The 16,140-nt window shown below is 36.4% G+C and overlaps 1 protein-coding gene across 6 annotated transcripts in view; it reads left to right on the forward strand.

Moving 5' to 3' along the window:
• The first annotated feature begins 472 nt into the window (after nt 1–472).
• SLTM (SAFB like transcription modulator) overlaps nt 473–16,140 on the forward strand; it is a 44,141-nt gene continuing 28,473 nt past the window's right edge. For 4 of the 6 annotated variants that reach the window (XM_063091086.1, XM_063091087.1, XM_063091088.1 and 1 more), the window contains exons 1-5: nt 473–696; nt 1,632–1,719; nt 11,961–12,025; nt 14,701–14,898; nt 15,797–15,844. In XM_063091086.1, coding sequence (XP_062947156.1) covers nt 535–696; nt 1,632–1,719; nt 11,961–12,025; nt 14,701–14,898; nt 15,797–15,844 — 561 coding nt within the window. In that variant the 5' untranslated portion in view covers nt 473–534. The remainder of the gene's footprint in view (nt 697–1,631; nt 1,720–11,960; nt 12,026–14,700; nt 14,899–15,796; nt 15,845–16,140) is intronic. The other 2 variants (XM_063091090.1, XM_063091091.1) reach the window with 1 other exon arrangement.

A 16,140-nucleotide genomic window follows, 5' to 3' on the forward strand; every position in this document is an offset into this window, starting at 1 on the left:
AACACAGTTCATTAGTGCACACTGGCCGCATTTTTTCCATTATTCAGCAGAACTGATTAAGTGTTTCTCTGGGAGAGGTTCCGCGCGTGCACACGCCCCCTTGGGTTGTGTTGAGTAACGCTCCAACTATCTATGCCGGGTAGTGCCTAGCACACGTTGTTGCTCAAGACTCGAGACGTTGCAAGAAAATGGCTAACGAAGCGGCGGGGAACGGCGGCGCGGCGGACGTTGGTGCGGTTGCACGTGCCTGACCTCCCAGCCCAGGCAATAGGGTCGCACCACTCCGGAGTCCGCCGCCGGCCGGGTGGAGCGCGCCGGGGCGGTCGCCCGCGCCAGTGCGCACGCGTGCCCGTCATCCGGGTGCCGGCTGCGGCTGCAGGTTGCGCCGGGGTGGCGGGCCGGGGGCGGGGCCAGCGGCTCATTGTGCGCAGCGTTGTGAGGTGCCGGCGGCCGCCGAGGCCTGAGTGGAAGTTGGCGCAGCTGCCGCCGCCCTGCAGCCCACTCGCTGCCTCGGCAGCGCGCTGCTCTTCTAAGATGGCTGCCGCTACCGGTGCTGTGGCAGCCGCGGCCTCCTCGGGTCAGGCGGAAGGCAAAAAGATCACCGATCTGCGGGTCATCGATCTCAAGTCCGAGCTGAAGCGGCGGAACTTAGACATCACCGGAGTCAAAACGGTGCTCGTCTCCCGACTCAAGCAGGTGAGGCCCGGCGAGGTCCGGGAGAGCGAGCGTAGGCCGCGCCTCGGCACCCCCCTTCTGCCGCAGCCCCTGGCCGCCAGGATTCGCGGGGCGATGTGGTAGCGAGGCCCCGGGGCGGCATCCGCGCGCGCGTGGAGAACGAGGACCCTCCCGCGGCGCCCCCGCCCCCGCGCCGGGCCTGCCGAGGGACCGCAAGCAGCCTGGGAGCGGCCCCCTCAGCCGAGCGCGCCCCCGCCTCCCCCGAGATGTCCCCGCCACGCTGAGAGGGTTCCGGAAGGCCAGCGCGGCCTCCCAAGGGCGGCCCTGGAGACCCGGGAGGCGCTCGGTCCCCAGCCTTTAGCTATGGTGAGCGCGTGCATTTCTTGGCCTCGGAGAGAACGGCTACTTCGGCGACTTCTGCGAAGTTACCGTTTAATTGTGTCCAATCGTTTCCTCCCCATCTTGGGGGGTGGTGGGAGTTGATGGGTGGGTGAGAGGTTTTGTTTTCCACTGGGTTTGTAGTTTTTGCATCAGCGTAATAATCTGCTTTTTCGTCCCCGATTAGTTTCTGGTTTGAGTGAGCGTTGGAATTGTGTAGAGGAGCAATAAGTTTGCATTATAGAAATTAGGAAAAACTCATGCTAGTTACTTTAGTAGCCAGCAGCTTTTCTGTGTTAGAGCATTTTTAGATTTTTGTTCAGTATGATAATGTGTGATATTATCTCGACTCTGTAGAATTAAAAACTTCATGTGATTTTGTTATCTGATGATTTTCCTCCTGAAAGTTTCTTTCACTCTTTCGTGTAGTTTAATTGCTCTTTTTTGAAGTCGGTTTATGAAATGACTGGCAATTCTAATGTTTTGAGGCTTGAGGTTTGCTAATTTTTTTTCACTTCGTTTTTATAAACTAAGTTTAGATAGATTGTGTAGCATATTAACTTCTCTTTCTAATGTAGGCTATTGAAGAGGAAGGAGGCGATCCAGATAATATTGAATTAACTGTTTCAACTGATACTCCAAACAAGAAACCAGCCAAAGGCAAAGGTTGTTACGAGTTATGAACATATTTTAAAATATATTTTGGTTATATAACTTGCCTCTGCTCTTGTGCCACTTGCCCTGTTTATATAGTGCTACTCTTTGCTATTTCCCTTTGGCACTCTGCCTTCTTGGGTCAAGGAAGAAAAGTTACTGTTGCCAGGCTCTGGGTGACTTGTAGCCCTTAAGATTCGGCTGAAGCTGACCAGAAAGTGAGAACGGTTCTTTATTGCTTCCGCAAAAAAATTACAAAGTCAAGTTGCATAATGATCCTTGATAGTGTGAAGACCTGAAGAATAAAATACAGTTTAATATATGTCTACCTTGCCCCACAATTGGCAGAGTATTGATGGAATTCCTACCAAATCTTTCACCTTGGCTCCTTGCTGTTTTCTCTAGTCTATTAAAATTCTGTAACCTTTATGTTTAGTATTTCATTTGACTTGGTGAACTTAATTTGCATTTATGCCATTATACATTCTAATTTTCAGTGAAATTCAAAAAGACCTCATCAATAATACCAACAAGGTAGGGAAAATCCATGATTAGTTTTTAAAGAAAAAAGCTTTAAGTTATAGGGATGTTAAAGATTTTTATTTTATATCTTTTAAACTAGGCCAGAATATACTTCCAGGATATGGTGATTTAGTGAACAGCTAAGAGTGGTTTTAAGTAAACATTTTGACAATAAAAATAGCATTTAGGTATTTTTAGAAGCTTCTGGTGAGATCTTTATTTGAATAATTGCAAATCTCTCCCTCCTTTCTATAAGGACAGTGGCAGAGGGTGGATATGATGTGTCTGAATCGTGGTACCTACCTGTGATTTCTATGCCGAATATGTCATGGGCAGCTGCAGCATTTTAATAATCTAACTTTCTTTACTGCTTTAAGTGATCCAAATCCTACTCCAACCACTGAATGGTTGCAGCTAGAATAAAATGATTGAGTGGATTAATCTTGAAAAGAAGGGAATTTTGCTGTTAGACACCCTGGGTATTAGGACCAGGCCAACTCACTATTTGAGTCTTAGGTTTGGAAAGGTCCCCTCTTTGTGTCAAAGGAAATTGAAATAGGACTAGGAAGCACTCCCTGGGTGAGATGGGAATGGCAGAGGTGGAGATGGAGGTTAGTGGAGGAATAAAGTTATCTTAAAGGTCTGTAGCTTTCAATGTAAGTCTGACTCAGTGTGTCACTCTGAGATACATTTGTATCACTTTGAGGAATACATTTCCTTGTGTTGAGAGAAGCTTGTTCAGAGAAGCCTGCTAACAAACCAGAGCTGTTAAAAAATGGGAAAGCATAAAAATTCAGAAATAGGTATATTAGGAATTAACCATGTTTCTTTTAGTGGGTTTGATTCATATTTATTTAATACACGGAGATAGTTCAACAGATGCTGTGTAATCCTAGTCCCAAATTATTTGAGTTGACTATTAATGATTTTAACATTTGAAGTAAACTTCACTTAATTTACTCAGTTCTCACCTACTTTTTATTTCTCTATATATCCTTTCCTTTTTCAGATTTGATTAGGAACTTCATTTATCTTACCCTTAGAAATAATTTCAGCAATATAAAATTTTAAGGAGTTTTTCAGTATTTATGAGTATGTTAATTTTTTCTTTTATATGGATTATAAAGATTTTTGAACTTTTCCATATTTTTGTTGTATTTAAAGTATTCCATAACTTTGATGTTAAGGTGTCTTAAGGTCTTTAGTTAGAGGTTGTAACATTTAATCATTTTTTTGTAACAGTCTACTGAGTACTTCATGAACTTCATTCTAGGACATACATGACACTAGCTCTAGTCTCCTTGAATTCCATCTATCATTGTTATGAAAATCCTATGAATTACAAATTATGTAATGTAAATACCCAACTCAGAACCTGGTTTGGATTAATTTACAGTTAATATATCTATAGATGAGATTGTTCTTTACATGAAAAAGTTTAAAAAATAATTTTTAGAAATCAAATTTGTATAGGGAAACTTGTTATATAATATGAAGAATTAACAGATCTTTAAAACCAAGGATATAGGAACTTAAATATTATTTTACTGTGACATGAGTTTTTTAGTCTAGTTGCTAAATTACTACATTAAGTTGTTGTTGGTTTTTTTTTTTTTTTTTTTTTGCAAAACCTTATTTTACTTAGTGGTATCTACCATGAAAATGATTTCATCTTGGTCATTGCCATTTTTCCTGCAATGAGTTTGTTTCCTCTTGTGAAACTGGTAATTTTACTAATTAGACTCTTTTAGTTCTGGTATTTAACAATTATATATAGCCAGAAGCAAGAAGAAAAATGATTTCTGTTCAACTAAAATTGATTTATAATGAAGGAATAGGAAAGCTCATAGGCCCTCAATCAGTGTAGATATTATTCAGCACAAATTACTAGAAAAGGAAAGGAGCAAAGAAGGGGATTCTCAGAGGCAGTCCTGTAGACATCGATAAGACACAACATATAGTAGTCAGGGAACCAAATAATTCTTAAGATTATCTTAAGGTAGCAAATAAAAGTTAAATGAAGTTAAGAAAGTTAGAGTGAAGCTTCATGGGTCTGGAAAAATTACTTAGGTGAAACACTGAGTTTATTCTCATAGGGTAAATTTCTTTTTAAAAATTTGTATGTTAGAATGCTATTTAGACAGGTTAAAGGGAATCTACATTCTTAAGTATATTGTAGAATAATTTAAAAGTGTAGTTATTGAAAGCACAAACTTATAATAAATATCAGTGTTATAGTGGGTCGATATTTGTAATCAACATATTTACAGAATCATTACATATAGTTAATATGGTAGAACAGTTTGTGTCTTTGACTGGTTCTCCCTTCTGATTCTTTTTACACTTTCTTTGCTATGAACTTTTTAATAAGTAACCTACAAGAAACCTTCACACATTGAGATTTACTGTCATTATTTGGGTGTGTGTTAAGAAAGTGGTTAAACAGGTAAAGCTGACTCCTTATTAGCTTGTTTTAGAGATTATAGATTTAAAGTCTTTTAGTTCCCCCGACAATGGCTTATCATTTTCTTTTGGATTTTCAATCTTTAAAGTCACCTCCAAATCTCAGCAAAAGTTATGTTTTTAATCACAGAATTATATATGAAGCAGTACTTATTGTTGTTAAAACTAATTTGCAATACATGCAGGCTTTAAAAAGATTAAAAATGCTATATAAAATGTGATTTTCCCCCATAGAAACAACTATAATTGGAGGTTATAACTTTGACCAAACATCTGATGTCAAATTTTTTGTGGAAAATATCACAGGTAATGTATATATAATTAATTCTATGTTTATTCTCTTATCAGTCAAATTGGGCAATGTAGTAATCAACCACATAAAATGCATTTCGTGTAATATAGTATCATTGCCCCCCCCCCCCGTGTTTTTTCCCAACTGCAGTATATTCAGATGTTAAGGAACACTTTAATCAGAACTGTAGAAATTGAGGGCTTTGGGCATAGAATTGTCAGAGATATTTCTTGGGTACCCACTAGGCTGAAAGCTTTGTGAGTGGCAGGACAGAGTGTTTTATTAACCATTGTTTCTGTAATACCTAGCATAGAGCATGGCACATAATAAATGCTCATAAAATATTTGTTGAATGAATACTGAGTTCCAGTTGTTAGCTTTCTTAACTGCATTTTAAAATTATCTTTCGGTGCCTATTGTAATTGCATATTTCTTTGTAGGAAGCCCCTATGTCAGGGATTATTAGTCTTTACTGTCTTCCAAACAGTCTCTTTAAGGTGCCTCTTTCAAGAGCACTAGTGCTTTCTCCTTACATATTGATGTGTAACATATACTAACTCTGATAGCATATAAGTCATTGCATTGTCCTTGTATTCCTTACTGAGTTGTTGCTGTATTGGAAAGCCTCCTATTCTTTGCTGGAATATTGTCCAGCCTCAGAGGTTGTATGTGTCTTTTTCATTTTACGAAATCAGCCCTTTTATAACTGAGACATTAAAACCTGCATTTGCCTTATGCAGTTGTAAATGGTAGCTTATGTTTATCACCAAAGCACTATTGTACTTTTTTCTGCTATTTTATTGTATCAAATATGGAGTGTGTCAGGGATCCTGGTGAGGAGATAGGTAAAATTTTCTAATGCTTCTCCCAAGTCAGTCAGCTTCTAGGTATTCTGAATTAGAGGCAGAGGGCTTAAAAACTTCATCCCCTTTTTCATGAGCCCATGTGAAATAAAGTGCTAATTCTGTAGGAATTCGGGGGGAAAATAAATTATTATGGTTATTAGTTGGTGGCATCAGAAAAGACTTTAGTGAAGAGGTTGAACAATAGGGATTAAGGGTGAAATTTATCGATTTATTTCATCAGCTATTCTTTTGACATACTGCAATAAACGGGCCTCAGTGTTGTGCAGTTCCAGGAGTTAACTGTTCACATCATAAATTCCATAGCCTGAATAGCCTTACACGGCAGGCCTAATATTCTGAAATAGTAGTTTGTGGTATGGCTTTACAATGTTGTTTTCCACATTATAAAGGTGCAAGTTTTTATTTTTATTTTTTTAATTTCAAAACCTGTAGCTCAAAAAAGTGAAATGTTTTTGTTTAAAAAAAGTTAGGTAATACAGAAAGGTATAAAAAAGTAAAAAATCACCCATGATCCCACCGTTCTGAATTTATCATAGATAGCGTGTTGTTGATCCTAAGATGTGTGGGTAGGAATGTGTACCGGACTCATAGGAGGTTTATGTCTAGGGATTTTTTTTTTTCCTTTTTCAACAACTAAAATAGATTCACACCGTACATGGTATTTTGTTAAAGGTAGATAGAAGTTAAATTTTCTCTAGTCTGGAGAATCTGAAAACAGTAACCTTCCTCATCTCCTTCCTCTAGCTTATTTAGTTACATTCAGTCATCTTAGTGGTTGGCAATCTACGCTCTGTATTAGATTCATTTGGGTTTTAAAAAATACAGGCACCAGACTCCCACTCCCCAGAGATTTGGTTTCTGTTGTTCTGTTGGGTGCCCAGGCATCAGTATTTTCTAGAAGCTCCCCAGGTGATTGTCATGCAGCCTGAGTTAAGAATCACAGACTGGTCTAGACTAAGCTTGAAACTCAGCATCATTTTCATCTCTCTTTCCAATGGCCAGTTTCCAAATTGTTTTAAATACTTTACAGTTTCATTGCTTTATTTGATTTTCATAGCAGTGCTATGAGTTAAGCAGTACTACTTTCTTTGTGTCATACTGATAGAATATAAAGGTAACCCATTAAGAAATCAGTTAAATTTTTACTACCTTTTATAGTCATGTGTGTGTGTATGTATGTATATATGTATGTATGTATATGCCAGAAATGTTTGTTCTAATTGTCTTTAGATGACAAGCTTAAGAGACTTAAAATATACTTTTGGTGTTTTCCAGATTTACTATAATGAATGTACACTATCTTTGTAGTAGATTAAAAATAAATAAATAAAAGTGACCTATTGGATGACTGCTATGTTTAAGACAATGTACAATGTCTTTATTAGTAAAACATCAATTTAATAGAAGAGAAGCTAAAACACAAAAACGATTAACCCAAGACATGCACACAGTTGGGGAGAAGTTTTTGTTGGAAACATTAATGTTCAATTTGGCGTATCCTCTGAATCTTCCCTTGCTTTCCAACAGAAATTTTATGGCTAAGCATTTTTTACATTTTATAGTAGCTTTCGTGAATGATTAAAGGGAAGAGTTACTCAGCCACAAAGTTATTTTGGCAAAATTACTTTAAAATCTACTTACTAAGTGGGTTTTGTTTTGTTTTTGTTTTGGAGGTATTTCTGAACTTGAAAAAGGAAATTGTAAACCCTTATAAGGATCGATTTGCCTTTGGAAGAGAAAATGAATTTATGATCCAAAATCCTTTATTCATAACCCTGAAATACAAAAAACTTCTGAAAACTGAAAAGTTTTTTCTTAAGTTTGGTGGCAAAGTTTGATTTATCCCACTTGATTTAAATATGCATACATTTTATTGCACAAATATATCTGTGACTGATTGTGAGATGCTGTTCCAGAAGCCACTAGGAGATTTAACTTAATAAATGGTATATGTACCATCTTACTCTTCTAAAATCTGAAAATTCTGAAACATATCTGGCTCCCAGGGTTTCATTAAGAATCTGTGGACCTTACAAATTTATTTTGTATAAGTAAGGAGTTGTTTCTAGTGTTGTCTTACTTTGGTGTGTACACTTTTATTTTGCCCTTTTACTTTAGACTGTAAAATCATGTGTGTTTTTTGGTGGCTGGCCAGTACGGGAATCCGAACCTGTGATCTTGGTGTCACCCAGTACCACACTCTCCCAAGAGAGCTAACCGGCTAGCCTGAAAATCATGCAAAGAACATTTTAGTGTATGAAATTTTAAAATAGCCGCAAGTTATTACTATGATAGTTTAAGATGTGATGGATTAATTTTGCTTCCATTTCTAATCGTGTTATTCAGATTATATTTACTTCCCAATTTCTTTTCAAGTTTTGTTCCTCAAAGCATTGAGGTTAGGTGTCAGTCTATCCTGCTCATACTTTCCTTTTGGCCAGTTCACATTTTTGTGGCACTTGCCAGATTCCCTAAAGGACAACAGAGGTGAAACTGTTAGTTGATTATTTGCTATAGGAACTTTTTATAGCACAGGCTTAAATGAGGCAGAGATATAAATGTGCTGATACAAAAATGTGATACAAATGAGATACAAAAATGTGCTGAAGGTAGTGTTGCTTGTTGGAATTTAAGGGGGATCGGGTTTTTCTTTATTTCTCATCTGTGATACCTCAAAAGTTAGAGACCTGTATATGTAGTTTATGGCATCATTAAAGTTAGTATTCAGTCCCCACCAACAGGATGGGGTTGCACATGAAACTAGTTTGAATGCCATGTTACCTCTTCCCTTTGTCCCAGTAGGGCTGAATAGAAATCCAGACGTTGTTTAGTATTAGCGTCCAACCTAGGACTTACTCCATTATCAGTCAGGAAATATATAATGCTTGAGTATCTGCTGATTATATAACATTGTATTGGGCTCGGGCCTGGATGATAAACATCATAGCTTTTAAAAGTGAATTATATTTTGTATGGGGGAAGGATAATACTTTTTTCACAAACAAGGAAATTGCAATATAGCTTCTAATTCAACACATACAAAACAAGGCCAGAGTTACAGGTTATGAACACAGTGAAAAGCTAGTGCAAAATTTCAGCTTTCTTAAACACCGTGTACCCTTGTTACTCCAGTTTCATCAGTGTGTGTTTGAAAATCTTGTATTAATAATTTTTAAGTTTACAAGCTGATAATATTAAATGTTCAGTGCTTTGGTGTGATATGACTGTTAGAAACTGTGTGGGATAGCAAAGCTTGGCCTTTTTTACGTACTCTGTCTCTTCCTCCTGTTGACTGTGTGTCATGGGACAAATTACTTAATCTCTGTGAGTCTCACGTTTTTAGATTTTATAAATGTGGCTTTTGGAGCCTCTATTTATCCTAAAAGAAATAACATTTTAGAAAACTGGCATATATCGTAGCTTCTCGAAGATCTAATGGTTTAGAGGAGTGGAAATGGGCCTGGGTTTAAATTGAAGCACTGCCATTTACTAGTTTTGTAATCTGATTAAATTTTTCAGCTTCAGTTTTCTCTTCTGTAAAATGGTGATAGTAGCTCAGAGTAGTTATGAGGATAAAATAAATAAATACCTTAATTATATAAAGCATTTATCCTAGTGCCTGGACTGTAGAAGCCACTTCAGTAGTAGTGACTGCTGGTGTTGTTTTTGTTGCTTCAACGTAATTTGATTTTCCTGTAACTAAACTAAAACAAGTGAAATTCACCATGGAATGTAAATAGTATATGTAGCTTGTCATTATGCTGAGGATTGCCATTTCAAAGATGATATCTTTAAACTGAGTTGATTAACCACTCCTTACTAGAATAATGTCTTTTAAGTAGGTCATAATAAGATGTATTGGAAAGAATTTAGGACTGAAAATGAGAAGTCCTGGCTTCCAGTTCTGACAAGGCCATTTTCTAGTTTGGGCCAAGCTATTTAACCACTCAGGCTCATTTCTCTTTTGTAGAATTGTGAGGTCCACTAGGGTGCTTGGAAAAATCGATTGAATTTTTTTTTTTTTAAAGTGCCTTGCAAATTGTAAAGCAGTTTATAATTATAAGGAGTAAATAGCATCTGTGAATGATCTGAAGGTGTTCCCCCAAAAGCTCTGTTCTATCGGTTATTCGATGGTGTGTGTTGGGGGATGGGAGGTAGTCAGTATTTCTAAAAAGCATATTTCTCCCAAAAGGTAGCATCTTTAAGGTTTCTATATTATAGAACTTTCTCTAAATGTGATAGAAGAATTTAATGAGCTCTTTCTCATGTTTCTTAACTTTTTTAAAAAAATAGAATAATAAACACTTTCTGATGAACAGGCTTTCTTAGTTATTTCCCTTTTCCTAACCTCTAGTTTTAGGCATTAGGGCAAAATAATCAAGCTTTTTTTGCCATTGTGCAAAATTCTCATATACACATTAAGTTTGGTAGTAAAGAGAGTGATAATAATTGTAAAATTAGAGAGAGATAAAGCTTTTATCTACAAAGGGCATAGTAAATCAATGATTTATGTTTTCCCTAAAATGCAAACACCAACATTCTAAGTAGGAAGTTAATACCGCACTAAGCTCCATGGCTTTCATTTCTCATTGGATTCTCACAAGCCTTGAGGTACTACTTGGATAAAAGAAAAATCTCCACTCTTTTATATATATATAGAGAGAGAGAGAGTGTGTGTGTGTGTCTCTCCTCCCCCCCCCCCCCATAAGGGGATCATAACCCTTGGCTTGGTGTTGCCCACACCATGCTCAGCCAGTGAGCACACTGGCCATCCCTATATAGGATCTGAACCCGCGGCCTCGGCACTCCCAGCGCCGCACTCACCTGAGTGAGCCATGGGGTTGGCCTGAAAAATCTCCACTCTTAATCTTGTTTTTCACATACCTGGAAAGACCAGTATCTTTGTTTCCTTTTTATCACTCCTTAATGGACAGGGTTTCAAATTGGGAGTTGATGACAGATGGGGCTGGTGAGGGAACTAGGGAAAGGGGGAGGTATCCTAGCTTTTTTTTTTTTTTCTTTCTTTTTTTTTACATTTACCCCAACAGCTGAACCCTCTGCCCTCGGGAATCACTGAACTTGAGCCTAGGTAGTAAGTAGCCCTGTCAGTGCCTGTTATAGGCAAGGGGAAAAATTCATTCGTTGGCCTCAGGAAAGAACATCCACTCACATTTCAAAAAAATTAAAAAATTTTAAATACTAAAGTTCAGCAGTGTATTTTTTACAGCATTTCTGGTACATTATGGATTTTTAAGTTGATTTTTGTGGACTTAGCCTGAGAACATAATAAACTTTTAACATTGGCTCTGTGGAAAACTTTTTTTTTTTTAATGTGGAGAACATTTTTAAAGTTCCAATCACCAATTTGCAAACTTTTGAAAATGAGGGTTGGGCAGAGAAGATCTGTAGTCTATCTAGAAGCTATTAACAGTTTTTGCTCTAAAGTTAATTTCTACTTATCTTAAATCAGTTAAACCAGTCGTTATGTTAAGTGACCAGCGCTACTTACATTTAGGCTTTTAGAGAAAGACAAAATTAACATAAAAGCAGTCACTGTACTTAAGGAATTTTGTCTCTTCTTGAGGAAGCAGTATGTACTTTAAACAGAATACAAGGCAATCTATAAACAACTGATGGGTTGTAAAGTGGAGATTAAAGTGTGAGAATTTTTATTTCAGAGAAAGCTCGTTGAAGAGGTGAATTTAGGAAAGGCTTTGTGGGAGATACAAGTATTGAACTGAGCTATTCTGTGTCTGGTTGTATATATAGTCAGTAGAATACCATTGAAAGATACTTCTACTTCTGAGAGAACTGAAGATGGAGACTTTGAGTGGTGTAAAGAAAAATGTACCGTATATGTCATGTCAGTTAAGATGATGGGTTCATATGTAGGATTATTTACACCGAGTACTTCAGTGAAACAGCATGGCATTGTTAATAAAGCTTTTTTTGTTTGGGAAAGCTATGACCGGGTGGTTTATAAGCAGTTGGCATTAGCTTTGTCAGATGATTTGGGAGTGGAGAGTGATATTGCAGAGTAAACTTTGAATGTTGTTTTGCTCTTAAAGTAATAAAATATTGGTTGTTAGCCCATTTTCCTTCTTTTGCAGGTAAAAAGCAAGAACCAGATGAGTTGAGTGGAGATGCTTCTGTGGAAGATGATACTTTTGTCAAGGTAAAGTGTTAATTACTCAGGTTAAGATGTTCATTTTTAGCTTAGTATGAATTTCGTGCATTTTACTTTAACAATAGACACTGAAGTATGTAGGTTAAAGATAGAGACTTGATATTGTCAATCTCATTAACTCATAATTGGAAATATAATAAATAACTTTTAGTTATGTGAGACGTAAAGCTAAAAATAATAATCTGTTTGGTCAAGCCTTTAAGTAGAAATCTGAGACATAGGGGCCAGGGGAACAGCTGTAAGGCAATTGGTAGATTAGTTCCTGAACAAGGTACCACAGTGAAGAATATTGGTAATTTATTTTTTATCTGATCATTGCACTTAGCTTTTTTATATACCATACAAGCCTTAGATTAATGTAGACTTAAAATGGGCAGAGAAAATTGCTGATAATGTTGCTACTTGGTAAAGGTAAAATTTAAAAATTTGTTTTGCTCTTTAAAGATAAATAAGGCTGGTCTTTTTTGACCAAAAAGGAATGTACTTCAAAACTACCTGGCCCAAAAAATAAAATATGTAATTTAAATCTGGACTGTGGCAGTTCTCTATACTATAGATGTGGAATAAGTAATTTTTAATCGTAGTGGGGGTTTTTTGTTTTGTTTTCATTTCAATTAAAAGTGATCTGCTACTTACTCATTGTTAGGTCTTAAGTATTGTGGCATTTGCAGGAATTGTTTAGTGAGCATAGTTCCTCTTAAATTATGTACACTTATGCCCCCATATATTCTGTTTTTTTGTGTACAGTTAGTCCATATTGTCATTGTGTTTCTGGATGTCCGTGTGTTCCACCATGAAGTCAGCTCATGTCCGTTCTCCCATCCATCTCTCCTACCTCCTAGCTGTCTACCCTCTACCCTCTGCACTCTGTACACACACACACACACACACACACACACACACACACACACACACACACACACACACACACACACACACACACACACACACACACACACACACACACACACACACACACACACACACACACACACACACACACCATAGCCCACATTTTGTACCTTGCACTTTGAGGCCAGGCATGGAGAGAAAGAAGTGTTTGGTTGAGGAGTTAACCCTGAAATCGGAGTTTAGGAAATGTTTGTTCAGGGATCCATTAAAATTGATGATTGCATGCCTGTAATCAGCTTTTGTTTGAGTCTAAGAACTCTTCAGATTTAGTATTCTGTTATCCTTGTGGTGTATCTTCCATTAGGCTTGTTTCTCTGTTCTTATTTTCTTCAGTTGTCTTCACTAGTAAGTGAATGATTAAACAAAAATTATCCCTAAACTGGAAAAACATTGTGCCTTAGTAAACAAATCTTTTAATTTTTAAATGTCTTTTTTTTAGCTCTTCCATTCATAAAAATGTCACAGTCATTTGAAATGTTATAAGGAGATATATACTTTTATTCAAAATAATAATAGTACTGTCTCTTATATGTGCTGCAAAGGATACCTTTGTGTTATTATTAAATAAACCATCTTATAATGTCTAGAAGAGCAAAAGAGCTTTATAAAAAATCCTATGTAAATATGTCCTCAGTTTCTTTATGTTTCTTTTTTCACTTTGGAAATACCAACATATGTGATGTACTTGATAGAAATTAAGTGAATATATTTTCCATGTGTCCCAGAGTTGGTAATTTTGGAATTTATACAGTGGTGGTGGGTAAATATTACCTATTGCCTAAATATCCAAAGTGTATAGAAATTGCTTCTGTGGATAAGTGGTCCAAGAGTTGGAGAGTGGTCTAAGTTGGCACTTCAGAATAGATGTAGTTTTCTCAGTAACTTCCTTGAGCTCCCCAAGCACTCCACATTCCAAAACAATCATATTGCTTCTCTGTGCCTACCTCCCTCAGTAGAAATTTCTGTTTCCTTGCTGCAGTTCAGCTATGAGTGATGAATAGTCATGCCCCTGCTGTTTTTCCCTTTTAACCCAGAAACCTTTTCTTAAGTCTGCCAAATTTACTATATGAATAAAGATGTTCATTACTTTCAACTCTTTCTCAACATTTAATCAAAGAGGAAACTGAGCAGATTGCTGCTTTTGTTTCCACTGAAGTGCCATGTATCCATAAACTTTGAAGGGCAAACAGAACTTCCTTTACAGAGCCAATCTGAACCTTTGTTCCCCTGTCTAATTGGCATTGTGGCACAGTGATAGGTTTCAAAACAAATGCATTTAAATTAGTTATTTTCATATTTTTCAATAGCAGACATTGTAACAGTTGGGAATTCCTTATTATTAATTAGAAATAAACTTTATGTTTTAATGTATAAGACTTCAGGGTCTTTGAAGTTTAATCAGACTGTGGCACATGAAGAAATCAAGTCATTTCTTTGAAACCATATCTTCTGGAAATCTCCTAGAATGTGTCTTGGTAAATGTTAAATAACTGGAACTTACAACATCTCTGGTAGCAATACAATTAATGTGCATTTCATGCAAGAGATTTGAGAACTCAGATTCATGTTTTAATCTTGCTATTAGACCTATATTTTTAACAATACAGTTAATATATAAGGTAAAATTGACTTTGGGAATAATAATAAAATATCAAATATGACACATTTAGAGATATAAATTACCAAAAAATTTGGTGGATAGCCTACACTACTTTGCCTCTAGTTGTACCAAATTTTCTTACCATTAAAAGGACTGTGAATTGGAGAATCAAGAGGCACATGAACAAGATGGAAATGACGAACTAAAGGACTCTGAAGAATTTGGTGAAAATGAAGAAGAAAATGTGCACTTCAAGGAGTTACTTTCTGCAGAAGAGAACAAGAGAGCTCATGAATTAATAGAGGCAGAAGCAATAGAAGATATAGAAAAAGAGGACATCGAAAGTCAGGTCTTTAGCCAGTTTTTTTAAAACATGACAGATAAATTAAGTTTTAAATAATACTAAGTTTTTTTTCTAATTCAGTTTGGAAATCTTAAAACATTTAAAAAATATATTTAAAAGTTACTTATAAATCAACCAGAATCCTACCACCTAAGGTGAACTTTTAAAATTTTTTCTTATCCCATATGTGAATATATTTTTACATAGTTGTTATCATACCATAAGTTGCTATTTATTCTATATTCTATTTTCACATAACATACCATAATGACTTCATAATTTGTGTTATGCCATAATTTATTAGACTGCTTTCTATATGTCTAATAGCCACTCCTTTGATTTTGGACATTTAAGTTTTAAGGTTTTTTCCTACTCTACTTTGAATGAGTGTACCAGTTTCACTCTTACCTTGCCAACATTACTTGGTGGTAGGTTTTTTTCTTTTGGTACTTTAGTAGGTATAAAAATTTACTTTGATTTGCATTTCCTCAGTTATTATCAAGGGTGGGGAAATTACTTATGAAAATTTAATTTTAAAGCAGACAGTTTTTCATATCTTTTCTTTGAAGTAGTCCATTTGTCCTGCTTTGAAGTACGTCTTAAGAAAATCAATGGATTATGGAGTCAGTGCTATTAGTATTCATATTTAAAACACTTTCCTTCCACCTAGCCTAATAAATGAGGGGCTCAAGAAAGATTTTTTTCTAATTCTCTAGCAACATGACTAATTTTTTATGTTGGCATAAAGAATACAGTCTGAATTATTAAGCATTGATTTAGTACCTGCAGTATCATAGACACTATACCAACACAAGGCAAATGATAATTAGGTATAAACATGAAAGCATTCTCATGTTACCCAGATACTTTGTAAAACAAAGCTATTATATACCCTTTTACTTAGGAAATTGAAGCTCAAGAAGGTGAAGATGATACCTTTCTAACAGCCCAAGTAAGTTTACATTTAGTCCTATGAATTTGATATTGTGGGTGGAAGGGCTTGGAAAAAGAATCTTATTTTGACTTCATGATTCTTTAATTTCTAAAACTGTCTTAAATTTAATACTGAGTTGTTTATGTGGTATATACAAAATACTTGAACTATTGGCAGATGAAATTTTTGTTGTTACAAAGGTAATTGGCTCCTATCATTTTCAAAATAATTTTTATAAAGCCCATTCTGGGCTGGCCAGTTAGCTCAGTTGGTTAGATTGCGGTATTACAACATCAAGGCCAGGGGTTCGGATC

This window comes from Cynocephalus volans, chromosome 3 (assembly GCF_027409185.1).
Source record: "Cynocephalus volans isolate mCynVol1 chromosome 3, mCynVol1.pri, whole genome shotgun sequence".
In the NCBI taxonomy this organism is placed as follows: domain Eukaryota; kingdom Metazoa; phylum Chordata; class Mammalia; order Dermoptera; family Cynocephalidae; genus Cynocephalus; species Cynocephalus volans.